The sequence below is a fragment of the Cladophialophora psammophila genome (genome assembly GCF_000585535.1).
Source record: "Cladophialophora psammophila CBS 110553 chromosome Unknown aczJe-supercont1.13, whole genome shotgun sequence".
Taxonomy (NCBI): Eukaryota; Fungi; Ascomycota; class Eurotiomycetes; order Chaetothyriales; family Herpotrichiellaceae; genus Cladophialophora; species Cladophialophora psammophila.
Genome location: NW_006912934.1, coordinates 995,654 through 1,022,074, shown reverse-complemented (window position 1 = coordinate 1,022,074; position 26,421 = coordinate 995,654). Strand labels below are relative to the sequence as shown.

At 52.5% G+C, this 26,421-nt stretch overlaps 10 protein-coding genes across 10 annotated transcripts; 4 read left to right on the top strand and 6 right to left on the bottom strand.

Annotated features, from left to right (window-relative positions):
- Positions 1-762: 762 nt before the first annotated feature.
- Positions 763-1,188, bottom strand: A1O5_08488 (uncharacterized protein; the record flags this gene model as incomplete). The annotated part of the gene is made up of 1 exon (XM_007749070.1): positions 763-1,188. One exon carries the CDS (start codon positions 1,186-1,188, stop codon positions 763-765), a length of 426 nt encoding a protein of 141 aa, XP_007747260.1.
- A 1,322-nt stretch (positions 1,189-2,510) lies between these two features.
- On the top strand, positions 2,511-3,809 carry A1O5_08487 (uncharacterized protein; the record flags this gene model as incomplete). The annotated part of the gene is made up of 1 exon (XM_007749069.1): positions 2,511-3,809. The coding sequence occupies one exon, from the start codon at positions 2,511-2,513 to the stop codon at positions 3,807-3,809; it is 1,299 nt and encodes a 432-aa protein (XP_007747259.1).
- Positions 3,810-4,245: 436 nt separating this feature from the next.
- On the bottom strand, positions 4,246-5,367 carry A1O5_08486 (uncharacterized protein; the record flags this gene model as incomplete). Its single annotated transcript, XM_007749068.1, has 1 exon — positions 4,246-5,367. The coding sequence occupies one exon, from the start codon at positions 5,365-5,367 to the stop codon at positions 4,246-4,248; it is 1,122 nt and encodes a 373-aa protein (XP_007747258.1).
- Positions 5,368-5,778: 411 nt separating this feature from the next.
- A1O5_08485 (uncharacterized protein) lies at positions 5,779-7,287 on the top strand (the record flags this gene model as incomplete). The annotated part of the gene is made up of 1 exon (XM_007749067.1): positions 5,779-7,287. One exon carries the CDS (start codon positions 5,779-5,781, stop codon positions 7,285-7,287), a length of 1,509 nt encoding a protein of 502 aa, XP_007747257.1.
- A 17-nt stretch (positions 7,288-7,304) lies between these two features.
- Positions 7,305-8,287, bottom strand: A1O5_08484 (uncharacterized protein; the record flags this gene model as incomplete). The annotated part of the gene is made up of 2 exons (XM_007749066.1): positions 7,305-7,404; positions 7,455-8,287. 2 exons carry the CDS (start codon positions 8,285-8,287, stop codon positions 7,305-7,307), a joined length of 933 nt encoding a protein of 310 aa, XP_007747256.1.
- A 2,006-nt stretch (positions 8,288-10,293) lies between these two features.
- On the top strand, positions 10,294-12,229 carry A1O5_08483 (uncharacterized protein; the record flags this gene model as incomplete). The annotated part of the gene is made up of 5 exons (XM_007749065.1): positions 10,294-10,372; positions 10,421-10,473; positions 10,526-10,644; positions 10,691-10,813; positions 10,864-12,229. The coding sequence occupies 5 exons, from the start codon at positions 10,294-10,296 to the stop codon at positions 12,227-12,229; spliced, it is 1,740 nt and encodes a 579-aa protein (XP_007747255.1).
- A 1,026-nt stretch (positions 12,230-13,255) lies between these two features.
- A1O5_08482 (uncharacterized protein) lies at positions 13,256-14,995 on the bottom strand (the record flags this gene model as incomplete). The annotated part of the gene is made up of 1 exon (XM_007749064.1): positions 13,256-14,995. The coding sequence occupies one exon, from the start codon at positions 14,993-14,995 to the stop codon at positions 13,256-13,258; it is 1,740 nt and encodes a 579-aa protein (XP_007747254.1).
- Positions 14,996-16,689: 1,694 nt separating this feature from the next.
- On the bottom strand, positions 16,690-17,463 carry A1O5_08481 (uncharacterized protein; the record flags this gene model as incomplete). The annotated part of the gene is made up of 1 exon (XM_007749063.1): positions 16,690-17,463. The coding sequence occupies one exon, from the start codon at positions 17,461-17,463 to the stop codon at positions 16,690-16,692; it is 774 nt and encodes a 257-aa protein (XP_007747253.1).
- Positions 17,464-18,178: 715 nt separating this feature from the next.
- A1O5_08480 (uncharacterized protein) lies at positions 18,179-19,300 on the top strand (the record flags this gene model as incomplete). Its single annotated transcript, XM_007749062.1, has 1 exon — positions 18,179-19,300. The coding sequence occupies one exon, from the start codon at positions 18,179-18,181 to the stop codon at positions 19,298-19,300; it is 1,122 nt and encodes a 373-aa protein (XP_007747252.1).
- A 57-nt stretch (positions 19,301-19,357) lies between these two features.
- Positions 19,358-20,227, bottom strand: A1O5_08479 (uncharacterized protein; the record flags this gene model as incomplete). Its single annotated transcript, XM_007749061.1, has 1 exon — positions 19,358-20,227. One exon carries the CDS (start codon positions 20,225-20,227, stop codon positions 19,358-19,360), a length of 870 nt encoding a protein of 289 aa, XP_007747251.1.
- Between the last annotated feature and the right edge of the window lie 6,194 nt (positions 20,228-26,421).

Sequence of the window (26,421 nt, the reverse complement as noted above, 5' to 3'; positions counted from 1 at the left end):
GCTTGATCTGTAGACAAGCAGAACTATATGCTTCCGCTCCACATAGGGCAAGTACTGAGAAACTGTCAGCCTTGCTGGATCTCATACTTTCCTGCCCACCTGTTCTTTATGGTGGACCTTTGCCAGCTCGTGGCCATTGCTATCCTATGCACCATTGTTGTTTCTGCAAACCTCGGCCAGAAACCACCTGTGCACGTTCTATATCTCTATCCACAGACGGGCGAATAAAGTAATGGGTTCCGTTCATCGTAGCAATGAGTAGCGCAGACCCGAACTTGACCGGGAACTTGGAACATACCTTGGAACAGTCTTCGTGATTCAATAAGACCCCATCAAGCTTAACAAGAAAGCCCTCTGGCCGAATCCAGCCGACCGTGTTAAATGACAGCCCCGGACCATATCCTTTGCCAACTGTCGTAGCCTTAAATGACAAAGGGGCCCATCGGAGCCCAGGCGCGTCAGCGCGAGGTCGACGAGAAAATATTATCTGCCCAGGGACGTGCCCCATTCTAGAGACCACCATTTCCATTCGGCCTTCGATGGGTTTTTCCCCTAGAAGGTCCTTTGGGTCTTGTCCCAGCAACGTCGCGAAACAGATTGGCTCGTCTTCGATCCAACCGGTGCTGCGGAATCTCATGCACCCCCCATAATCAAGATGGCATTCGCCTCAAGCATGGGTTCATCATTCTGCTGACGACCACCCGGCCAGCGCATCTCATGGAAATAGTCGCGCCTTTCCACCCAAACGAAATTGCTGGCAAATCAGGAGTCGACCAGATTCAACATAGGAAAATCTTGCCACCAAGGGAAGTCGGGGTCGACATTGACAGGGTTCCCCAGAGGGCCATGCTTGAGGACGTTAGCATGGAGCTCCTTGACTCGCTCCACTGCTCGAATCAATGCATGAGTTTCTCTAGGATGAAGTTCTTGAAGGCTATCGCCGTCGCTTGCAATCAAGTCTGCCATGAAACTGACTCCTTCATAAATAAAACGGTCTGTTCCAGAGATCCCTCTGAAGGTCAGCCTGTCGCGGGACACAAATGGTGTCGATCCAAAGTGGAATCGGACGAGAGGATTCGGGATAGAAGCTGTTGACGCGGAGTTAAAGCTGACGGAGTTGACATTGCGGAAGCGAGTTGTTGTTAGGGTTGCCCAAAACATCGGACCAGACGTGAGAGATTGCGACATAAGGCACTCGAGTAGATTCCTGAACCGATATGACAAAGTCGCTGTTTAAGGCAGCACCCGCGAGAGGTGCCGTGATGACTGGGATTGAGCCAGACCGAAGGATGTCTGCTATCATAGCAGATGTTTCGGTCTCTTCAACGTAGTGAGCGCAGGAACAGTCTGCAAAGCCATGTTTGGTCTTATAAGTAACCTCGTCAATGTGGTTAGCAACACATGGATCCTCCGAGCAGTGAGAATGGCACTTTGTCAAACAATACCTGTCAAAGCCGCCTATGATATAGAGGCTCGTGGAGTAAATTACTTTCTTTTGCAAAACTGCGATCTAATGATCGATTAGCAGTTCTTCTAGAGCCGACTGAGGCGTATGCAGAAGATATTCAAGACAAAACAATATGACACCAGCCTGCTCGCAACAAGCGCCATCGTAGTGCATTGTCCAATTCCCACTCGATGTTCCGGGTATCGGTATTAAAAATCCTCCTGCAGGCGTCGAATAGATATTCACTTAGAAGAACGACGGACAAGATCACAGTATTCAATATGTGCGGCTCGTCGTCAATTTTGTCTTCAATCATGTAGTACTCCCTCCGCCAGGCTGTAAGCTTGTTAACGACGGCATTTGCCTGGGAAGAGCAAGCAGCATTTTCTGCCCATATGCGTTCTCTTCGCGTATCGTCGTCGATATAGTATTTTTTGGGCAATCCAGTACAGAGCGTGCAACGACAGATTGGTGACGTCCACGAAAAGCAGTTGCTCTTTAAGATCATCGCCATCATCCATACTGTGGCGGCTTTCATCATCTTGGTCATCTTCCAGGGGTCTGACAAAGTCATCAATCTGAGCAGTAACGCCTGAGTTGCCGAGAACTGTCCTCACAAGGCCAAACACAGGCCATGACTGCAGGAAAGCGGCAAGAAGATTGAGTCCCTTAGGCGTGTGAGTCTTCCCCCGAGCCGTGAACCTGTCAACTTCGAAACGGCGCCGCCTTGGGTACTCCATGAAATTGGTCTTGTTGCATTCTTCGCAGCTCCAACAGAGCTATAGTGCCAGAAGAGGGTCGTCCAATGCAAAGGAGAAAGACATGTCTGGAGTTTCAGCATTTGGATCATGGTGCATCAAGCGAGGCAAGGTGACTTAGCTTCGGCTCAAAGCTTTTCCGGTCCGACTCCTTTTTCATCAGCCTCAGCCCACATCTTCCTTTAGATTGAGCAAGAACCAAGACATGTCAAACGGCCCCGGAGAGTGTCTTCAAGGCCTTGTCTCGCGCCCTTCCACGATGCTCTCAACTCCCAAACAGATGGCCCTCTTCCTCAGCCGTGGCCATGTTACTGCGATCCTACCGTCGTTCTTCCCTCCAACGCCGTCTCCTCCGACTTCTCTTCTACGCCCTTGTCGCCTTCTTTGTCCTTGACCTACTCACTACCCTTAAACACTACCGCGAATTCACCCGTAACCTACTCACCCACACATATACTTCCCCGTCTGTCCTCCCGACGCCGGTCCAAAATCAAAAGATCTTCATCGTTGCGCAATTCTGGACCAACGCACGCGTCATCTCCGAGCGATGGGGTCAGGCTCTTCTCGATCTGGTAGGAGTGTTGGGAAAGGAGAATATCTACGTGAGCATCTATGAATCAGGGAGTCTAGACAACACAAAGGACGTCTTGAAAATGCTGGACGATGTGTTGGAGCAGAATAACATTCCTCATCAGACGATATTGGATCCCACCACGCACGCAGACGAAATCAATGCCGGTCCGCTCGACGATCAGGGAAATCCGCGACAGGGATGGATCCAGACCACGAGTGTGGGAACTCAATGGGGTAAAGAGATGCGGAGGATTCCCTACCTCGCTCGCTTACGGAATACATCTCTAAATCCCCTTTTCAGACTCCGTGATGAACATGGACAGAGGTTCGACAAGATCCTTTTTCTCAATGATGTCGTCTTCCGCCCGCAGGACGTCCTCACACTCTTGGCCACGAACCAAGGTTCCTTCTCCGCCGCATGTGCCCTCGATTTTCATTTGCCGCCAGCTTATTACGATACCTTTGCGCTACGGGACTCCGAAAGGCTGGGCACAATACAGACGTTCTTCCCCTATTTTCGCTCTCAAGAGTCTCGCGAGTCCATGCTCAAGGGTCTCCCCACAAAAGTCACATCATGCTGGAATGGGATGATTGTAATGGACAGCACGCCTTTCTACGACGGACTTCAGTTCCGTGCGCTGAGTGATAGTCTCGCCAGCAAGCACCTCGAAGCAAGTGAATGCTGTCTCATTCACACGGACATGAACATCACTTCTCCGGGCTCCGCTGATCGAATCTATGTCAACCCGTCGGTACGTGTTGGATATACTGTGGAAGCCTACACCACCACGCATACAGGTCCCGGCGAAAACTTCGTTTCTGCAACGCAATACGTGACTGGAGTGTGGACAAACCGTCTTAGAAGAAACATCTTGCCGCGTGAGACGAAAACTATGAAAGAAGTTCAAAGGAAGATGGAAAGGTGGGTCAAGGAAGGAGCGAATTCTCTGGAGAAGAGGGAAGAGACTGGGGGATTATGTGTCATTGATGAGCAGCATATTTTGATCTGGAATGGGTGGAAGCACGTATAAGCTCTCTGTTGCGATTCTGACTTTGCCATTCGGCTTACATTTCTTGCACGGGCAAGGTTGGGAGCACAGCCCGCCGGCATTGGGCTCGGAGTCGACAATGGGAATAAGGATATCATTATGGCACATCTCAGGGGGAAACAAAATGCATGGGGGGTGATACCTGGCGGCTCAGCGTTTTGGGATTATGTGTTCAGAAAATCGTTTCATAAGGCACCCGTATTCTTCACAATAGCATGGTGGCAACCCAGACAGATACAACAGCCGTCTATATTTCAGGATAGCCACAAGAGCTATTGAGAGAACCTACTTCCGTCTCCCGAAACATCGCGGTCCACCTACAATCGTTCAATTCGTCTTCCTCGTCTTCTTCAGTGCAATGTACGATCGCTTCAGGGTCTGTGATTCTTTCGGCCCAGCCCAGCCTCAAGGACGCGGCTCACTCCGACGAAGTCTTCGTCGCCTGCTTCTCTTCTTCCTCCCCATTCAAATCTGGATTTTGAGTTTCCACGTTCGACGGACCCAATGCCTCAGCAGCAGCTTCCGACGAGGCCTCTGCGCCGCGATGCGCCACCGGCGAAACCCAAGCCGATCCTCGAACCGCCACGGTCGCATCTTCGCCTACTCCTTTTTGGATCCAGACCTCCCATTTCTCCCACGTCACTCCACCAAACGCGGACTTAAATTTCGTCCCTTGCGGCTGAATGTCGTGCAACTTCTTGCACGCAATTGTGATCTGTTCATTCACAAATAGCGGCAGAAGATTCTTGTACTGAAATGTCCGCACGGCGAAGGTGTACGGTTTCCCGGCCGTGTAGAGAGCGAGCGCTTCTCCAAGGATATCCAGCATTAGGACAGAGGTGAGCGGGCCGTGCACTATGAGTTTTGGGAGGTTGTAGACCAGTCGGGTATATTCTGCGTCGAGATGTATGGCGTGGGCGTTTCTCGACAGTGCGCTGAATCTAAAGAGCAGCGTTGGTGAAGGGACCATGCTTTGGGAATACACCGGGTTAGAAGGAGGCGGTAGCTTACGGCGAGGCGAAGCCGTCGATTTGAGACTGTCTGGGATTTCTCGCATGAAGCAGAGGTATTTCTCCTCTTTGAGCACGATGTTGTCCCTTTGGTTCGTGGCGCGAAGGCCTCCCAGCCTCCTGCGCACAGGCTTCCCTTGGGGATCCACCATGGCGGGAAAGAGAGTCCTTGTTAACGTGACGAATACTTTGGCGTTTTCACTGGCAAGATCGCCGACTAGTCGAGTGTCTGTGATCCTTTCATTGACAGCGACGATTTTGGGCCGGTCGGTCCATATATTGGGGATCTGGAATTCCATGTAGCCTCCAGCCCAGACCCGATACTTCCACTCATCGTTGGGCGCATGGCGCTTTTCAGCACCGTCGTGGCCTAGCTCATGCTCATAAGGTAGTTTGTTGAATGATACTTGATGATAACCAGGAGGGACAACATTTGCTGGTCGAAGGTCCGAAAGTGAGAGGTGGCTCTGGAGGGATTTCCGTAGCGCGCGAATATTGAAGCTGTCCCAGAGACCTTCATCAGTCGGCATGTGGCGGCTTTTCATGTCATCGAGCTGTTGAGTGAGCTCTGGAGCAGTGGCCTGAGTAGTAACATGTTGCAGGCGATTCCAGCTTATTCCTAGCTTGCGACTGATCCATGGCCGCAAGGACGATTTTGTGCGAAGAAGAGAAGATAACAACGAACACGTACAAGGCATAGAAGAATCAGTCAGTGGCTTATTAGCCCATCATATCGAACTTACAGAGCAAGGGTATGGAATGCGCTTGGCGGAACCCAGTTATTAAACTGCAAGATGAGGACCAATTTATGGCCCGGTCACGTGTTTTCGTGCCATTCGGTTATCGATCAAAACGCGTCTTCCATAAGCCTGGATCCCCCCCCCCCAATTGCATGCGAGAACAACACTCCTCAGACCTTCTCTAGCTTCAGTTATTCCAAAATGTCCTCTCGGCCCCATGCCTCAATTGAGACTCAACCCTCCCAAACTCCTACGCGATATGCGCCTTCAACCCCCCATGCACTCCGCGCTCTTCAACAGCGAAGCGGTGCAAAGACGCGCTCGGCGCGCAGGAGGAGGGCATTCAGCGACACCATCCGGCCCGATTCAGCTAGAGGCATATTGAGGCAGCTGGCCAAGATTACTGCGCCCATTACCAGAAAAGTTGCACCGACACCTGGAACTGGGAGGGGGAAGGAAAACAAAGCGCCGGTGGGGGGATGGCACGGGGATGATGAAGACGATGAAGGGCAGAATTTCAAAAGACCACGCCTTGCTTTGGATATTGAAGACAGCCTAGAGAGCATTGAGGTGCCGCGACCTACGGAAGAGGATGACGAGGACAGTGAGCTCCTGCCAGCTCCAACGCCTTCGGTCCTACTAGATGACGACGATGGACTGGGCGAGGGGCAAAATGACAACCCAACGTTTACACTCAGGTCAATTGACTATAGAGCGCAGGCGCATTCGCTTGACAATAGCCGGCGGCTGTCAAGGCATTCCTTCCCCGCGTCAGATCCTATCGAAAAGGTCAGCTTTAATGGCGGAGACGAAGAATCAACATTCCTGTCCGAGAGAGGCAGAAGAGCCGAAACAGTTGAGCAGACAGAAAACATATCGCGTTACGACTTTGGGGTTATCGACATGGATGGTTTCCATTCAGAGCTCGAGATCAGAAGAGAGTCGCACAATCAGGATCTGCCCGAAGGTCCGGAGGAAATGCGGAATGATCTTGTAAAGCTCGCCCCCGAGTACATAACCCTGAAAGACGGAGGAGGAGAGGCTGAGGCCTTGCAAAGCCTCCAGATTCTTCAGAGATCCCCATCCCCAGCGCGGCCTGACGAGAGCGATATACATCTCCCAACATTGGACGACTCAAACTTTCAATTGCCTGATCCCGACGTGGAAACAGTTTCGAATTATGCTCAACGTGCTCGAGAAGCAAGATTCGTGGAAGCATCACCATCGACGATTGATCAACATCGGCGGGAAGAGACTCCCGAGCAAGAAGCAGAGCCTCGAGCTAGACAGCTGTCCGAACAAGGCTCTATGAGTGAAGAGATACCCAGACCAGCGCCCCCGCAGCCCCGTCGGAAGAGACTAAAGCTTACCCGCCATGGCGAGATGGTACCATCCTTGCCTTCAAGCCTGATTAGACGGGTAGCCATCGAAGCACAAGCCCGCCTCGGCAATCGTCGACCTAAACTCGGAAGGGACCACATGCAGGCCCTCGAACAGGCGACCGAATGGTATTTCGAGCAAGTTGGCGAAGATCTGGAGGCTTACTCAACCCACGCGCGCCGGAAACGTATCGACCAGAGCGACGTGCTGATGTTGATGCACCGGCAGCGACTGCTCCAGAATGACGGCGAGCTTCTGAGAGCTGCGAAAGAATTGCTTCCCAATGAGATTGTGGCGGGGTTGGATCTCGATGAGTCGTCGGATCTCTGATTATTATTATTGGGAATTTACCATTTGGTAACATGGCGGACCCGGCGAGCTTTGTCAATTGGTTTCTTCTTTAGCAGCATCCACATCATGAGCGTGGTGGCGGCGGATAATGAGTACCTGATGGATTAATGAGACACGATACGGTTGATCCTAGTATACAAACTCACCACGTAAAGATATATTGCAAATGATTGTTCCTCAAATTCACTTCTGGCGCTCTCCCAATCGGAATCCCCTTGGCCTCTCGAGAGTAGCTAACCAACAGGTCTGGAGTCATGGTCTCCTCGATCCAAACAGGTTCGGCACCCACCACTTGAGCCATCTCATTAACATCGGGAAAATAGAACTTGCCTATTTCGGGCTGGTTTTTAGGGGTGAATAAATTCTTCTTCCAGGGTTCTCTGAGCAGCCCTGAGACCGTAACCTCGCCCCTGGGCAAACTTTCAGGATCTCTGTCGACCTGAAATCTCTTCTCTTTGCTGATCCACCCCCTGTTCACCAAGATAGTACTCCCTCCCTCCCGTTCTAGAGGAGTCACGACCATGAACCCGTCCTTTCCATCCTGCGTCCTCGGCCCGATGAGCATCTCTTTATCATGCCTGAACCATCCCGTAGCATACACTCTTCTATAGTCAAATTCATGGATTGCGTCGGGGTCAATTCTCGGTGGTAGGGGTAGAGGTGGCCGCACAAGACGGTCTTCGTATTTGGCGATGAGCTTGGTCTTCCAATCTAAACGTTGGATTTGCCATGTTCCAAGAGCGAAGGCAGTGATGGGGATAAGCGAGAGTATGACGATACCGAGCTTATTGTGCTTCTGGCCGATCCGCACGAGACGTGGAGGGGCGTCAACAATTGAGACAAAGTCCTCATTGTTGTTGGTCGGAGTTGAGGGCTTCTCGGTTGCGAGACGACGAGACTGGGTCCTGTTGAAAGGACGAGGAGGTGCACTAGAGCGTGACAGGAGTGACCGGAGGACCTTCAGGTCATATTTGGCCATGTCTTCTCCTCAGGGAAACAGGATGAGTGGAATAAAAGCCCTGTACGAGGTACTCGTTACCTACCTACAAGTAGGTAGAGTAAAATCTGAGGTCGCAGCTCACCTCGGACTAGGACGAGGGTGATGCCGCTTGTGGCGTCCGCCCAGCTCGCTCGAGTGGGCTACTGGGCCTCCCTAGTCTGGTCTTGCCTGGTGCCCCAAGCAGCCTCACTAGCCTTTGAAGCCCAACACTCGTTACCAGAACCCAAAGCCTTGTTGGTACGTACCCACACTGAGGTACATAGGTAGGTCCATAGGAAATCATCCAGAATGATCTCAGTCTCATCCGGCTTACTGGATGATTATCATATACTCACGATACTCTCTGGGAGAAGACATGCTTTCATATTTGTTATGGAACGACTAGGCGACGTGAGCAAGTTGTTGCATGTCTCTCCAAAGTCTCACTTCGGCTCGCTTTCTCGAAGGCTCCTCAGGAAAGGTCTGCGTAACCGTTCAGCCGCACACATGTGCCTTGCCTTGAATGGTAAGTGCCAATGCAAGAACCCTAGTCTGGTCGCTAGGGCTCGCAAGGGTGACGAACCAGCTCGCCAGGTACAACGAGTAATAGGTGGGAGCTCCCATCCTCGTTGCTTGCTAACTAGGGTCAGGCTGAGATGCGGGACGGGCGCATTCATGGGGAGGCGCAAACAGAGACACAACATGGGCCGATCTGTGCCTCTACGCAGCCAGTCAAGGGCACAACGCCGGCTCATTGTCTCTCAACGACATAAATGCACCTGGCCCTGAATGTCTCCTGGTATTGAGATACGTGCGGAGTACCCTGTACCTCGTACAATTTTTTATACCTCTGGGCTTTCTAGGACCCTCTCTAACTCGACCTGTTCATTCCCGCACAGCAACGCTGTTTTTCGCTTGCCTGCAATATAACGTCTGGTTTTGAGGTAGCTTTGAATAGCAAAAGCGAGACCGGTCATGGACATGATGAACACAGCAACCATGAGTAGCGCCGGAAAAGAGATCAACGACCTAGAGCAAAGTTAGCCACTATACCTCGGAAGACCCCAGTGCGTAAATATTCGCATCTCACCTTCTACTGTCCTTCTCTGATGGTGGATTTCTAGACCTGTTTCGTGTTCTTCCTCAGAGACGCTCTCACTCGGCTCTTGCTCGTGTCTCTCAGAGGCGGCAATCTCTGTTTCGTCAGAATGGCTCCTAGAACCATGTGATATACCTAGAAAGATTCCCCGGAAAGCATCATTGTACTTGCATACTTTGACAGTGAGGGCGCGGTCCTCAGGATCGTGTATACCCCTCTCCCTTATTCACAGCCACTTGGCGAGTCCGTTTCCACATTTCACTACTCACGCAAGGATTGAATTTTTCACACCTATGACCTCTCCGAATGACAACTCATCCCAATTTTGACAGTGTTCACCTCTTTGCCTCATTCATTGTCCTCGATACCACTCAGGGGAGAAATCAAGTGTGTCCGCACGGGTTCGAAGATAGTCTACATGCTTCTGTGCATATCGCGGATCAGGCACCCAGCCAAGGGAAACCTGGGACTCATTCGATATCGTGGCTCACACCGTTGGGGCATCATCGGAGGACCGAGTGCGGTGGACAGCAGGAAGATGGATATTTAGCAGGATTCGCAAGACCCGGCGCCTAGAACTGCAAACTCGTGTAGCAGTGATGCATCTTGACAAAGTGCGCGTTACGGAGCGAGCAATGTGACAACGTAGCGAGGTAGCAAGCACATCCTGGTGGCAGATCAGGCTGGGGGAAGCTGACAAGTGTACTGGCGAGCCGGATAGGAGAGTCCAAGAGAGTCGCAATTAATTCTGTACTCGGGGCTGATGATCTCTAATGACGTCTCCAAGTGCGGAACAGGTACGGAGCGCTCGTAGCGCCATCTCCATAGGAAATATCGATTCAAATACCGAGTACTTTCACTTCCAACACAAGACCTTGACCTACTGGCAACAAGCCCTGCTTACACGATGTTCTACAATGGAGATTTGCAGAGTGCCATAGAAACGGCTCTTCGCGAAAGAAAAGCTGTTCTGTGCTTTGTATCTGGTAAGCTGTATGTTGATACTGCAGGCCAGTGTTTCTAACCGTGATCAGATAGCAACACACGAGCCAGCACAGAATGGGAAGCAGTCTTGAGGGATCCATCCGTGAGCCATCTCCGCCGGGTCCTTGCTTCAAATCCCTGACGACATCCCGCAGATATCCCCGGCGGTGACCGCCCAAGCTGTCGCGGTTCTACTCTACAAGGACTCTACGGAAGCCGGCTTCCTCGCCTCAATCTGCCCCATCAACAGCACACCTGCAATCATCGTGATCAAGTAGGCGACGATTTGGAAGAAGCAATCCACATGTTGACAAGAGCAGGAACGCGCGGGTACAAGAGAATCTTCAGTCCGCAGACGTATCGACCGAGCAGTTGAAGTCTCGCCTGGCCTCTGCTTTTGGCATCCGACACGATGGAGACGGAGAGTCAGTTCAGCAGCCCGAGTATGCAGCTCTGGTGCCCCAGACATTGTTCGACGCTGATCTGTCAATAGGCCCCAGCAATCTGAACTAGAAGACGAGCCCACCGAGTACCTCCACCTTGAGCCCGCGCCTGGGAATCCGAACAATGCCTACGACGCCCTGCGAAACCATACCCAGAAGCTCCTCACCGATGGCAATTCTCCTTCAGAGATTTTCCAGACCCAATTGGCCCTTCTTAACAACATCCCCATCCTTCGCGCAGAATTGGGACGCTTACGACACATAAAAGAACTGTCGGAATTTGCTAGATCAAGTTTACTGCGGCTCCCAGCTGCTGCCCTCGGGGTCCCGGTGCAGGATGGCCCTACTCCGTCACAAGCCACTACTTCCTCTGGATCACATCAATCTATGCCGTCCAGACCGTCGTCAAATCCCCAAGTGCCCGTGCCCGCAGGAGAACGAGTTTACCCTCCACAGGATCGCGCGACATTGGCGCCTTCCCCTTCATCAGTACGGTCAACACACACCGAACCTCCAGCTCCAGCTCCCATCCCGCCACCATCGAGCTCTAATGCGGAAATGGACCCCAAACAAAAAGCCCAAAGGGCAGAGTACATCAAAATGCAACGAGAGCGCGAACAGAAACAACGCGACGAGCGTGAAAGGATCAAAGCTCAAATCAAAGCGGATCGGGAGGAGAGGCGGTTGATGGATGAGATGAAGAAGCATGATCAAACGCAGGAGAATCCAACTTCTTTAACCTCCTCTTCCTATGGTAGATCAAGAACATCAAGAACTAATGCCGGGGGTGATGTGAGGGTCCAGGTCCGCACGTTCGATGGGTCAACCTTGCGCAACACATTCCCTCCCACCTCAACCATCACCAAAGAAATTCGTCCCTGGATCGACTCTGCCAACTCTACCTCTTCACCCGACAGGACAAGCGGCGTGCCATACAATCTCAAGCTCATCCTGACGCCCCTCCCCAATCGCACAATTGAAGCAGGGGAAGAAGAGGCCGAGCTCTCTGACCTAGGCATCGTCGGGAGTTGCACCTTTGTCATGGTCCCGGTAAAAGGATACGTTGAGTCGTATTCTTCCGGCGGTATGGGAAGCGGACTGCTGGGAGGGGTGGTGACGGGAGGGTATAATCTCGTCAGCGGGGCGGCGGGGATGGTCTTTGGAGGGGTACGCTCACTGCTTGGATATGGCTCGGAGAATGCAGAACAGATACCGGCTACTACCGGCGGTCGAAGTGAGAACGCGGATCCTCATCCTCCTGGCGCTGGAGGCTCCGGGGTTGGGAACAACGTCCGGATCCGCACACTGGCTGATCAACGCGCCGAAGAGGCTGTGAAGAGAGACCAGCAGTTTTACAACGGCAACCAGCTCAATTTCCAGCCCAACAACGACGCTGACGACCATAAGAAAGACTGACCAACGCTCGAGGTCGAGATCGATTCGATCGACCGAGGAAGCCAAGCAGACTGCAGGTGGCTTGCATGAATTGAACAACAGTGAGTCGCTAGTGCTGGAGCTGCGTATTCTCTCTCGCCCTTTTGGACAACAGACCACGAAGGAGGGGAGGAATCGACATCGTGTGAAAGTACAGTCCTCGATAGACCGACGACCGACCGACCGCGGAGGACACACTGCTAGCTACCTAGCCTAATGAACAAAGGCTACATACAATATTGATGGTGGATGAGAAAAAGTAACGTTTATACCGTCTGCTCTGTCGGGGCCGCGACACCCTTTTGATGTCAAGGTCAAAAACTTGAGACTCCCTAGCCCTAGGATCACAATGTATCAGTCGGTGCTTGCACACCGTACGCGAAGGGAATCGTAGATAAGTTGGAAGGTAGTGATGAACGCATGGGATTGGGAGTGAAATGAGATCTGGGGTATGAGATCTGAAATCTCCAAGGACGGGGGGAAATCCCTTTTTTTTCCTCTTTGCGCTATATACATGTAACATAGGTACCTAACAAGTGCAAGCTCATGTGCATGTACAGGCACAGGGACAGGTGCATACTTATGCCAAGCCATGCCATGTGCTGTCCTGTGCTGTCCATCCTCCTCGGCCCATCTACAAAGGCTCGGCACGATCCCTCAAACCCAACATCGAAGCAAGGCGCATATGTGTACAGGCGCTGCTTGCACGCAATTATAGAGAAGAGCAACCCCTTGTCGAGACTTCGATCGTCTTGCTTCGAGTCATGGACACCCGGCCAGGGTATCAAAATACCACGTACAATGACATGTACGTCCCCCGACGCGGTCGGGATCCTGTCACCTCCCAGACCGTGACGTATTGCGTGGCATGGCGTGGCATCGCTTTGTCTCGCTCCCCCTCGTTGAAGACGGCGCCTTCGTCCCCGCGTGCGAGAACGGAGCAAGAAACTTCGTTCAGATACGGTCGTCGCCGCGTATCACGCGCGAGAAAGAACCGGAGATGAGCTCTTAGCTCGATCGAGGCACGGTGATCAGCGTGGTGCTCGGTCGCTGTCCTCCAACGGCCTCACTGCTGCGCAGGAAGGTCCTATTGGCAGCCCGAGTTCGTTGCGGTCGATCATCCTGGTCCCGATCCCGCTTGGATGCAGAAGTGCGAGAAGAAACGCTTCCGGCGCTTTCGAGCCCACTGCCGTCTTGCCATAGTCGGGAAGGAGAAGGAGTCTCACTGCTGGCAACAGTTCCATGCGCGTGGTTCGTGATTGCTGGCGTTAAGGTGCGGCCTGGCGGCGTGGGATTTCCGAAACCAAGGCTGCACGCTAGCGGACTGTCAAGGCTCGCGGTCACTCGTGTGGGTGGAGGGTTCTCAGGAGACAGCGGCGACGCAGCAGGAGCTGTTGGCAATGGGCTTGCAGTTGGTGGCGAAATAGACAGTGTTGATGTCGAATGCGGCGTCGCAGTGTTGTCTAGACTCGCGATCCCAAATCCCGGGGTCACATCTGGGCCGATACCGGTTCCACACTGGAGAATGGTTTGAGTAGGACTTCCTTGGGCATTGTAATAGGTTACTGTAGTCGTCGGAACGCAAGTTGTAATTATGGGTGCTAGAAGGCTCACGTAGTGGGTGGTGTTCGCCGATGTATAGCCACTGTATGAGTAGACCACCCCGTTTGTCTCTGTCGACAAGAACACTCCGCCGGGCAACCGAAGAGAGAGAGTCGGTTCGACATTGGGACTGATTGTAGCATTGCGGACAGGCAACGAGGTGGATGACGGCGTATGAATACTGGCTACAGACACGGCGCTCGTGTGAGGGCTGATGGGGCTGATGGTCATCAAACCTGACGTTAGAGCCACATCTGAACCTGTAGTTAAGCTAACCAGAGTTGTCCTTGTCGATGTGGCCAATACAGTCACGGTAAGCGTAGTGGTTGACGGGCTTGTCGGCAAAAGTGGTGTGACATAGACTGTGACTGTCACCTCAGGCAGAGATTCTGGGGTCGCACTCGAGGCCGTCGAAAGCGAGTCCGCGGTAGTTGAATGAGCAGTCGAGATGCTTCGTGAGGCACTTCGTGAGGCTGTGGAATTCAGCCAAGCTGGCCAGGACCGGCTCAAAGTCCAATCGCTCCAGCTCCGCATAGAAGTTGCTGGCGTTGCAGACAAACGAGGAGCCGTGGTGACATTTGTCACATACAATGTGGTCTTAACTCGTGTTGTGAGCGTAGTAGTGGTTGTCTTATCAGATGACAACGAATCAACAACAGCTGATGTATCGGGTGACATGGACTTGGAGGCCGGAACAACGATAGGCCCCGATGAAATGAGCGACTCTGATCCATGGGCAACGAAGGTAGAACTTGTAACACTTGCCGACAGTGTGCCCGTGACTGTTGTCAAAGGCTGTGAGCTCACCATCCCTGCAGAATCCGTGGTGGTTGAATCGGTCGAATACAACGTGAGAACGATATCAGTGGTCCCAAACCCATCGCCATCCCATGATGTAGAGCCTGCAGCAACTGAAGACCAGAATGAGGACCACCAGCCATCAGCAATGGTAGGCGCCGAGCTGAATGAGCCTGCAAAGGAAGAGGTGACCGGACTGGAGACGGTGTTCGGATCTGTCAGTGTTGATACACCTGGTCCGGTCAAGGGAGCCACAGGAACAACCCGAGCGGCATTGTCGCTCAGACTGCCCGCCTCAATATCGGAAGATTGACCGAGGGTAAGAAGCAAAGGCATCCCCCAAAGCATGGCTCGGAAGGAGAGTCTCGCAGCCGTTAGGCGGCAATTGGACACGAGCATTATTGCAGACACAACTGGTTTCGCTTAACCAGAAGCGTAGGATGGTTGCTGCAGGAAATTAATCTGCCGAAAGTAGAAGAAGATATCCGGGTAGACTCTAGTCAGCACGATGCTGCAGAAGAGACTTCTATATTTATTTCAAGCGGCCGGAAGTAGCGATGTAGGGGGTTGTTGGTCTTTCATGAGTAGATTCTGGTCTGAACAAGCAAGAAACCAAAGGCAGAGGACAGAAAAGGGATCATATATGGCTGACCAGCACCCATCACCGACGCAAACGCAGCGCATGTGCCACAGCTGGTGACGAACAAACCGATTCCTAGATCACGGTGGTTGCTCACAAGACCATCGGACCTCAATCTCATCGTGAAGAATTCGAAAGACGATTGCAAAAGGGGATTAATCCGGTAGTTGAAAGTGTTGTGCCATTGAGTTTGACCCTTCACAGAAGCCATGTCTTCACGGTGAACAGGATCCGAGACGACTTTCCGACCTTCCAAGCTTCTCTTGCAGAAAGCGGGAAGCTTCATATGAATATGAGAAGCACGAGGCAAAGCGTTCCCAAGATTGCGGACCAACTAGTGAGGTCCATTTGGTTTGCACCGTTCTGATAAACAACCACGGTTCCAGGACTTCCAGAGCCTCCTCCACCACCAGACTGTCCACAGCCCGGAGGTCCTCCTTGATACGGATCGCCTGGTGGTCCCCAAGTATAGTAGTAGCCGGTCCACTGAGCGCAATCCACTCGAAAACCTTGGTCATTCCAACAACACTGTCGCTTTTCGAGAGGATTTACCGACAAGGGCGCAATGGTGATGAGAGCCGATAATTGGAATTGAGATCCAGTTGGAGTGGCAGTTGAAGTAGCTGTCCAAAATGTCGTAGGTACAACTGAAGAGACAATTTCCGTCAGTGTTGTCGTCGGGACGAGTAGTTCCTCGGTTTGTCGCGGCAGTGGTGTGATCGCGAAGCTGAGCGCCGTTTGAACGAACAATAGGAATATACACCAGCCCATCTTGAATATTTGGAAAGTGTTGAGACATGCGAAGCAGCGGGGTGGGAGGTCGAGCTTCAAAGTTAAGAGACAAAGCCGGAGCTCTGCCCGCCAAGCTCTCCAAACTCGCAAAAATTTAAGTTGCACGGCCTGTGACATAGCAGTGAATTGATTTGTGCGACCCAAGAGCTTCTCGGGCATCAATTGAAAATCGGGCCATTCAATAGAGTTTCCTGTTCCTGGCAATCCTGGTACCTGCTGCTGCGTGGCTGATGTCGGTGAGCGCAAGGCGCACAAGCGTGGCCAGGGCTGATTGGTCGCCTCGGAAGCGTTCGAGGCCGCCCAAAACTGCAGCTAGAGACCATCACCAGCTTCACATTGGCCGGCATGCAGGGACTAGAAGCTTGAGAGGGTGAAGAGCGTGATCTGCTGGCGTTCGATATGGAGAAATCGAGGAGGTGCTTGAAGTCTTCTTGCATCAGGTTTGCATGCGCCATCTGCGTTGCCGCTCCCAGAGTTGAGGCTGGCCGCTGGCTCCAGAACAAACAGAAGTCTCTGGGCGATGGAAGAGCTGGATTCATGGATCTGTGAATCCCTGAACTCATAGCTTCCCCTCCTCTGGCTGGGAGAGCTCTTGCGAGTCGACAACGTCTCAATCATTGTCTTGTGCTTGAGGTGGGACATCAGCAACCAGCGAGTCACCGAGGATCTCCAACGTTCTTTTGTATATCCGCGACAGCCCAAGAGATATGGACATGTTCTGCGGTAGATCCTCGCCCTCATCGTCATCCTCTGTGTCCTTCTCATCATCCTCTGTCTCCGTCTCAGAAAGGTCATGTATCCTGGCATCGTGACCACTGCCGGAAGCTGCATTCACAGCGGCGACGCGCGTCTCCTCAATTAGCGACTTGATGCGAACTTTGTCCGTCATGAAGACGTGGTAAGGCATGGTAACTGGCGTGGGACAATTCTCCGGGGGTTGTAGCAGAGTAGCAAATCCCTGATCAATCTTGCTAGTGAGAGCAAACACAGATGTAGAGAAGGGAAAAGCTTGGAGATAGGAACAAGCAAGTCCAGCCAGAGACAGGAGGTAGGGGATTTGGATGGTTGGCGTGCCACTTATCCAAACAACGTCTACCAGAGGATCAACGTCGACCACAAACTGGTCATAGGTGGTATATCCTGGCGTGTCATCTTTCTCGGGCCCCTCATGACTGAACTTTTTGGCGTATCTCCTCGTGATCTTCAAAATGCGATCGTCCAGGTAGTTAATCAGGGCAATCTCTTTCTGCGATCCAGGCTGCAGACGGTGCAAACGCGGGGTCGGTAAGGTAGATGTTCGAGTTCCGATCGAAGCAGTGCTCGGTACAGGAGAGGCTGCAGAAGCAGGAGGAGTCGGGAGGCGATGAGTCTGGGAACGATCCATTGTTGCGGGAAACAGAGCCGTCATCACGTTCAGCCTGTGTTTCAAAGCACACTTTGTCTAGTGGCAAATAGGATATGGGTAACCATTGTTGTAAACGTAAAATCCCCCTCTTCGATGTCAAGGGAGTCGAGCGTGAGTTATATACTCTTCAGGCACAGAATAGCAGGGAAAATATGGAATCGTGAAGGCAACAGAACTGCAGATGGTCAGGCCACCGCAGTTGAAGACCTTCTCGCCTTGGGAATGTCGTCCTCATCCTCGGAGTATTTCAAATGACATTGACATTTGACAGAACTTGCCAAGACTTGCACAACAATACCCAGCGAGTACTGACTGGCTGGCCAAACTGGTGACACCACCAGATCAAGTTTCGCATCCGCCCGTATATTGGGACCAATATCCCATTCACAAAATGCGGCGAGAGCGGAGAGCCTATCTTGACGAGGTTATATTTACAGGAGCCGCCCAAAGTTCTGTGCCATCGCAATAATAGAATGAATCTCTACAAACATTATCCCGAAACACCGAAGGCACACAAGCTAACTTCTGTCCAAAAGTTCAACAGGTTGATTGGGTAAAAGCTGAATGTTTTATAGGCTATGTCATCCCTCCATTTGAAAGGGCCCATCCTATCCCTCATCTCAAGGTTAGCAGTGTACGTATAACAAGGAGCTCATAAGACCAGCCTCCATATCGAACTGGAGACTCTACAAATATGGCTTCTCAACTAGTCAGCAGCGCCACAAACTACAAAATAGACTCCCACATCCACCTGTACGCAGCATCACACATCCCGTCGCTGAGTTGGACACGCGATCTCGCCAAAGGCCACCCGCTAAACAGACAGTACTCGCTCGACGAGTACCGCGTCGCCACACAGGACCTCTCTGACGAACTACAAGGCTTCGTCTTCCTCGAGACAGACCGCAAATCAGGTCTCCCAGACACTCAATGGCAGGACGCCCTCGCAGAAGTCGACTTTTTGCTCCGAATCGCCCGAGGCAGCCCTCGAGAAGGCGAAGGCCACCAGCCCGAAGACGCCAAGTTAGTCTTGGGAATCGTGCCGTGGGCACCAGTGCCGGCCGGTGAAGAGGGTCTTGCAAACTACGTTCGACAGGTCCAAGATCGTGCCGGCAAAGAGTGGCCTCTGATCAAGGGGTTCCGGTATCTCGTCCAGGATAAGCCCGCCGGGGTGATGCTGCAGGAAGAGTTCATCAGCGGACTGCAATGGCTGGGAACTCACGGCCTCACATTCGATCTGGGAGTCGACGCCCGGTCTGGGGGGATGTACCAGCTCCAAGAGGCATGTACGATGATGGAGCGGCTCTACGCCGACGCCGGCGGCAGTGGGAACGTCCTGAAAATAGTCATCAACCATTTCTGCAAGCCGAACCTGCGGCTGTCCGCTGCCCAGGCAGCCCCCGCGAGCGGTGACGGGCTCGGCAGCCACCCAGACTTCATGAGATGGAAAGAATGCATCGAGCAAATGGCCCGATATCAGTCGACCTACATGAAACTCTCGGGCCTTTTCTCAGAACTGCCGAAGCAGGACGAGGCCACTCCGATTGACGTCGCAGCTCTTGTCGCACGCACGAAACCCTGGGTTGACGTCGTCTTCAAGGCCTTTAGGCCCTCCAGGATAATGTTCGGCTCGGACTGGCCAGTGTGTAACGTCGGTGGTCCCGGTGTCGCCAAGTCATGGAGTCATTGGCACGCCCTGGTGGAAGCGATTCTCACTTCGCAGAATCTGACGCCCGACGAGAGGGGACAAATCTGGTCTGGCACAGCTATCAAAGCATACGGCATCATACTGCCCACATCTGAAGACCTTCAATAAATTTTGACGTCCTCTGTGAATGTCCGTATGTATGTACTATGTACCATATAACATACGTCACTGGAAATTCACAAACGCGCCTCCATCCACCAAGATCGCCGCCCCGGTAACATAGCCACTCAACTCAGGCTGGGCAAGAAAGAGTGCGGGGCCGGCCAAGTCATCAGGCTTCCCCAGGCGTCCAAGAGGAATGCGTCCCTCCATGTAGGCCTTCTTGTCGCTGCCATCCTTCAGGTCCTCGTCGTTGAGCTGCGTCCGGATCGTGCCGGGGAGGAGGGCGTTGCAGCGGATGTTGTACTTACCCAGCGCGGTCGCGGTGGACTGCATGAGGCTCAAGACGCCGGCCTTGGTGGGCGTGTAGTGGCACTGCTGCGCACCGCCGACCAGCGCCGAGATGGACGAGATCCCAATGATGCTCCCGCCCTGCGGGGACGACTGGCGGACCATCTGTTGGGCCGCCGCTTGGACGGCGTAGAAGGCACCAGACAGGTTCGTGTTGAGGTGGCGCTGGAAGCTGTCAGGGGAGATGTCGAGGAACTCTTCGAATTTGCAGATGCCCGCGTTCGACACGAACGTGTCCAGCCGCCCGAAGCGGGATACTGCCTGGGCGACGAATTCCTGGCCTGTCTCAGGCAGCGAGATATCTCCCGGGACCGTCAGCAGGGGCACGTCTTGGAGGTTCTGCAAAGCCGTCGCCGTCGCCGATGCCGATGACGACGACGATTGCGCCCGCGATTTTATGGCGTCAAATGCCTCGGAGCGCAGCGAGGTGAGCAGATCCTCTTCGTCTTTATTGTGAGACGGCAGATAATTGATCGCGACTTTGGCACCGTGCGACAGGAAGAGGATCGCAATTGCTCGTCCAATGCCCGTGAGTCCTCCAGTTATCGCGCAGACTTGCCCGGCGAGGAGGGGCGGGAGCGTCATTGCTGCTCTTCGCTTTGTGGTATGATATAATATGGTATGGTATCAGATGCTTTGGGATGCTGCGGTAATCTATACTCTGGTGGTTTTGTGTGGTGTAGTGTCCTGTAGCGTTGTTGGTTCCTGTTGCGCCTACAGCTCCCAGGATGTACTGACACTGGAGTCTCCTCAGACCTAGCAAGACGTACTGCAAAATCAAAAGATGGGTCAAGAGTTGGCGCTTTGTAAATCAGACATGCTGATGCTTGTCGATGATGTCTCCACGGCCCACTCACACCTTGTGCGGAGTATATATATATATATGCGGGCGTATATAACTAGGGACGTATGTATATGTGCATGGACGTGGCAACTGCTCACAGCAATGCCAGATCACAATCCGAAGCACAAACGGGCAGGAATGCGCCGCTGATGTTTTCGTTTTCGATCCCAAGACTGCACGGCAGACTTATTTCTTCGCGCAACGCTTTCGTCGAGTATTTACCCGGGCCAAGTCAGTTGGTGTTCATCGTCGGGGGGATTGCAGGCGAAAGGAGAAGGGGGCCCCCATGGGCGTACCCAGTAGAATATAGTATGTACGAGGTACTATGTGTTTGTAGGACCAGGTGAGAAGCAAGCGTTGTGCTCTCTCGGAGGAACATCGCACCGTCGACACCGAAACTCTGCCCCTCGTCTCCTTCTCCCTCTTTCCTTTTGGCCTTCCGGGAGAGCTTACACTGCGGCACGTACAGCGACGAGCCTTTCCAGCATATTCCACAGGCCTTTTCTCATCAACTGGAGGCTTTATCTGAGCCGTGGTGAAAAGGCATGCGCCGCGTCCAGAAGAATAGGGCTTGCATAGGAAGTTGCGTTATCAAGTCCGCAATTCATGCTTTCTGCTGACCGCCATGTGCCTCACGTTTTGACTGTGACTTTGCAGGCGATAGCCAGATGCTTCTCGAGAGACAAATGACTTCTCCATCGGACCTGTTCGAAGGAGCGTGCAGCTGCGACGGGTCGTAGCAGACCACGCGATTATTGGATTCCATAAGCCCCATCATAAGGAGCCAATGTGCACTCAAAAGATCGACCACGGGCCTTGAGTCCATGCGAGATCGCTAGGACGGTCTGAAAATTCAGGGTAGATGCCTCGAAAGGCCGGCCCTGCGCTTTGAATGAGGAATAGATTGTGTCTCGCGTGTCTACAGCGTCAGTAACGACCAGAGAAGGGGAAAGATTTATGGTTTCTGCGGCTTGCAACTTTATGGGCTTCAAAGAGAATGAAGATATCCGGGACTTCACAACACCGTGGGACACCACTCTCTGCTGAAATGCACTCGGCTGGTTCTTCTGAGAAGCTGTTACCACAGTTCAGAGCCCGACCCCATCATAGAGAGGTCAACCAGTCTTCCTGTCTCCGTTTCCTGAGCCGCCAGACAATAGATTGAGCAGAAATCAAGAGAGAGACAGAGAGAGAGAGAATGATCATGTCCAAACCCAGGATCCCATCACATCAGACAATATCGACAACAAACCCCTGGTCTTTCACTGCCCAACACATTTTGGCAGAAGCAGGAGTGAGTAAAAAAGCCCTCCAAACCGCCGGACATATCGATCTTTGAATTCTTCCGTCGGCCCAAAGTTCTGCCTCTATCTGACCAAAAGTTTTAACGTACCTTGAGAGGCTGTGGAAAATCACATGCATACCTAGCGAGATTAAGTTGCCAAAACTCGAGTCGACAGTCAATCTCACGAATGGTGAACTCGTTTTGGTGCACGTCTTCCGCGAAAACGGTGAAGGGTACTCTGCCAGGCAAACACCATTCCTGTCCGTAAATCACGAAAACGTTGGAGAGGTTTCACATCAGCCTCAATATGCTTACGTTCAATCGTCGGTGAGCGGGCAGAGCGGCAACACGCAGCCTCCGTGCCATCAGCTTTGCATCTTCTCGTCCGTTGGACTTTGGCATCCACATCTTCGCTTGGGCACGGCCGAGAGGAGGTGGCGGAATCTCTTTGAAAGACCCGTTGAAGTTGTCTTCTGACGAGGAAAGGTCAGAGGGCGGACAGGCGGGGAATATGCCATCTCCATTGAAGAGTGGCCCTTGGATAGACATGAACCATCCAACAGAGAAAGATGCAGCACGTCAGTAGAAGGATTTTGGGCCTGCCATGGCTCTTGCGCACACCGATGACATAACTCCGAGGCCCTCCAGCAGTAGTAGCAGTAGCCGACCCCAGATTGGTGCGTGTACAGGCTCGAAAGTCGCATGACTCGGATCTTTTGATCAGTGCTTTTGCAGTTGTAGTTGCTGACCGTCGTTCTCGCCATCGTTAGAGATGATATTTTCGCTTGGCCGGCCAAAATCCTATCTCGCTCATGCTGGCCATAATGTTCAGCCACAGCCACTACCTGGAAAGGTTGGTAGCAAGAAGGATCGGATACCCCCAAGAGCCGAGGGATCTAGTTAGTCTGGAAACATTCCAGTACAAGCAAATGTGCATGCATCCCTGGGTACCGCGGTGCAAGGTACCACCGAATCCTGCTTCCTTTAGCGAGGACGGGAAAACAGAATCCTGACCTAGATTGAATCATTGCGGCTGAAGATGAGGGGAGCTGTGGCTTTTCTGGGCGCTATTTTCCGCCCCCAACTGCTGGCTCTTGATTTGGACAAGCTGCGGAAGACTTTGAGCGCAACTTTTGCGCCCCGGTCGTGGTGACTTCGGATATTACTCTCTGTCTGGAGTAGTTCTGCTTGTCCAGTGGTAGCGCCGCCCGAGACTGTAGTAATAGTAATATCCGGCGGATTGGGATTAACAGTAAGAGCCGTGGGCGCCCAGTGATTCGAGAGACCAGAGAGCATGAGTGGCACGGGCCTCGCCAAGCTGCCTGCTCTTTTATGCATTGCTTCCGACTCGGGATGACATTGTCGACTCGACTTCCTGGACCACAACGGCCACGATGTGCGTCATCTGGTGTCTTGCGTATGCCCATGCAGTAGCACAGACAGAAGCGTATGTGGTCCGCTCCGGGAGTAATCGACATGATCAATGCCTATTTCGTGGCTTTTGGAAGCCCGTTTGCGCTCTCGTCCTCGGCGCCTTTGCGGTGCGAAGATCAGATCCGTCACAGGGCTAAAAGGCATCAAAAATTCCAAGCCCACAAAACTTTGTCATCGCTGCTAAGGCCGAAACACAGACCCCAACATAGTGGAAGCCTTGCTGCTGCCTGCCCCCGAGTCGGCAAGAGGACAGAAGTATCTAAAAGTAAAGATGCTGTGCTGCGGTGGATTCTGGTTGCCTGATGATTCCTCGCCTGTTGAAGGTAAACCCGGCCAAGAGATGTTCCAGACATCTCTGATACTAAGTAGACCCTCCGGTCCTCCGCTTAAGAACACCAGCTGCAGAGTAATACATATATCAAATCGGTAACTCAATCCCAAAATACACCAATCCGCAGTTCCTGTCGTAGACTTCATGCTCGTAGTAATCAATGTGGCTACACCCATGCAATCTTCCCTAATGACCTGCATATGGGGAACCCCAACACCGTAACAAGATCAAAAGATCTCCAGGGAAGTACCCGGAAATAGCGCCCTTCCTTTCCTTTTCACCCGGTAAGATGTACATACTAGGAGGCGCCTGCGCCTCATGACCCATACACTCCGGCCTTGATGCCATTGCAAGGTCCGGTCTCTTAACTCGAAATTCGCAACCTCGAAGAAATGAGTGGAGTGTGACGTTTGTCGAGTGTCAACATGGCCTAGGATCGTCGAGTGCCAGAGTTGAATACTTGGTACTCAAATAGACATCTGAAATGCACCTCTTTCCGCTACCGAGAAACGCATCATCATGCGGTGCTCCCAGTATTTGTCATGCTTGCCCCTGTTGACGTTTTGCCACAAGCGCCTCACGTGGTTGGATGCTTGAGGCTCATAGTTGCGGTCCCAGTTCAGCACAAACAGAGCTCAGCCACTTGTAGCCCTTGGGAGCACTGAGAAATGGACTGCGCCCTTTGTAAATCAAAGCAACATATGATGGGTCATCTGTGTCGACCTGCGACGGAGATAAAAAGCGAGTGACATGGGCATCCGAGCCGATGATTCTGCCAACTGGCCAGATACCGGACGGCGGGTTTTTGTTGTATGTCCGATCCCATCAAGTGACGAAGTGCCTCAGATAGCTCCTGGAGTTGGCTCACGGGAACGAGTTCAGTATTGAACGACTCGATTGTTTCACCGGCGGCCGGACGTCGAATGATAGCCGCCGCTAGAGTAACCAGAGTCGTGCCATGGACGACCCCCCGAGGGTTTAGAATCAGAGGGAGGTGATGATGACGACGATGCGTGATCTGGACGCCTCTTGGCCGAGTGATTTGGACAGGCGAATCCGACCAGAACCGTCTTCTCTGTGGTAGAATGCCCTCGTTGACCATATCGTTGGCATGGGTCAACCGAATGCTTGTGATATAGACAGCGGCACACCGCGTATCTTTCGACGATCTGATAGCACATGCTTGCTCTGGTCTTGAAATAGCTTCAGCAGTATTTGTACAACGGAGAGGATTGCGAAAGGACCAAAAATTTGTAGTGGGAAAAATCACTTGAGTTGGGGAAAAGAGTAGTTTTGAAATATATGCAGGAACGATTGAATACACAATGGTGAGTTGAAGTAGGCAACTGGTGCTTCCAGAGTCTTATATCAGGGAAGTCATAACTGTAGCCTTAGGAAGGAACCAATCATTCGACCGATGCAGTTAGGCGGGGAAAATAGGGAAGTAGCGACCCATGGGAGTCATGTGTCGAGGGCCAGAATTGGTCCAATAGGACATTCAAAAGACATGAATACTCCAAAGATGAGAAGTATTCTGCGTAGTCGGAATCAAAACGAACAGGGACGGTGCATTTCTGAGAGGAAGAGCAAAACACCAACCAAGCCCCCGGTTGGCCACGTTTTGAGAATAGAACCAGTACCAATAGAATGGTCAAGATGAACGATGTCGACCAAATAAGAATCCGGCCTGATTTGAGGACTAAGCCCAGTGACGGCAACGCTGAGCACAGCGGTAAGGTGTTGTTTGCGAAGTTGGGAACGAGGGAATTTGGGTCCGAAACGTGGTGGTTGATCGATCACCATGCACACGAGATGGAACGTTTGTTCGATGCAGGAAACAGCAGTTATCCGCGTGCCGAGGGAGCGGGACTCACGTCGTCACCTACCCTGTCACGAACGAAGCCGAAGCGGTGGTCCCACGAAGTTGCGGGTTTTTTGTTTTCGATTGCAGCATCTGGGTTGACTGATGATTGGAATGGGTCTGAGGCTGAAAGAGGCTTGAACACATTGGGCGTAGGGCGGGCGGTGCTGAGAGGGGGGTTCACGACCCAAGACAGAGGGTCTAACCAGTAGTTAGCAGCCTGAAGCTCCCATCCAGCCCAACGACCAAGGAGCTTGAATGGGCCTGGAAGGAATGACAGTCCCAGGACACTAGGAACCAAGCCGATGGATGAGGGAGTCATTGAGTCAGTAGCACCGAACAGACCAGAAGGCCATTTGCGAGAGGGAATTGGCAGGGCAAGAAGGGGCGGAAGACTGGGGTGTGGGTTTTTAGGGACCTGGGCCAAGGTACCTGCGTAGCCCTGAGGGAGTCTTGGAGACATGGTGGACATGGCCTGTTCGCAAAAGATGCCGTACCTATGTAGGGGACAGGGGACATGGGGCATCGTTTCGCCACATTTGGGGGTGGGGGGAGGAGAGAATCAGGTCAGCAATTCAGTCAGAGCGATACAGAAAGAGGATAAGAATAAGAGACTGGCGATGTTCTGATGGGAAGAGCAAGGGCATGATGACAGGCGGGCGAAAGGGGGGGAGAAAAGTGAAGCCCGAGGAGTGAATTAGAGTTGTACCAAGCACTGGATAAAGACGGTCATGTGATATCACCTGACCTGCTCGGCAGTTCGGGATTCAGGACACTGTTAGCAAATGTACTAGGCCCGATAGGTGGCAATTCTCCGTACTCGAAGTAATAGGTGTCGAGGTGTGACACAAGTAACAGTACTGGTACTTGGTAGTACTACGCGGCAACTAGTACGGGAGTAGCATTCCGTATGCTACCGAGTCGCAAGTGGTATCAGTACTTTGTGCTTCAAGTACAGTAAGTACTTTACTTGGTAGGTATTCACAAACTTAATCGGAAGAAAAGTGGAAGCGAACGGCAGCGC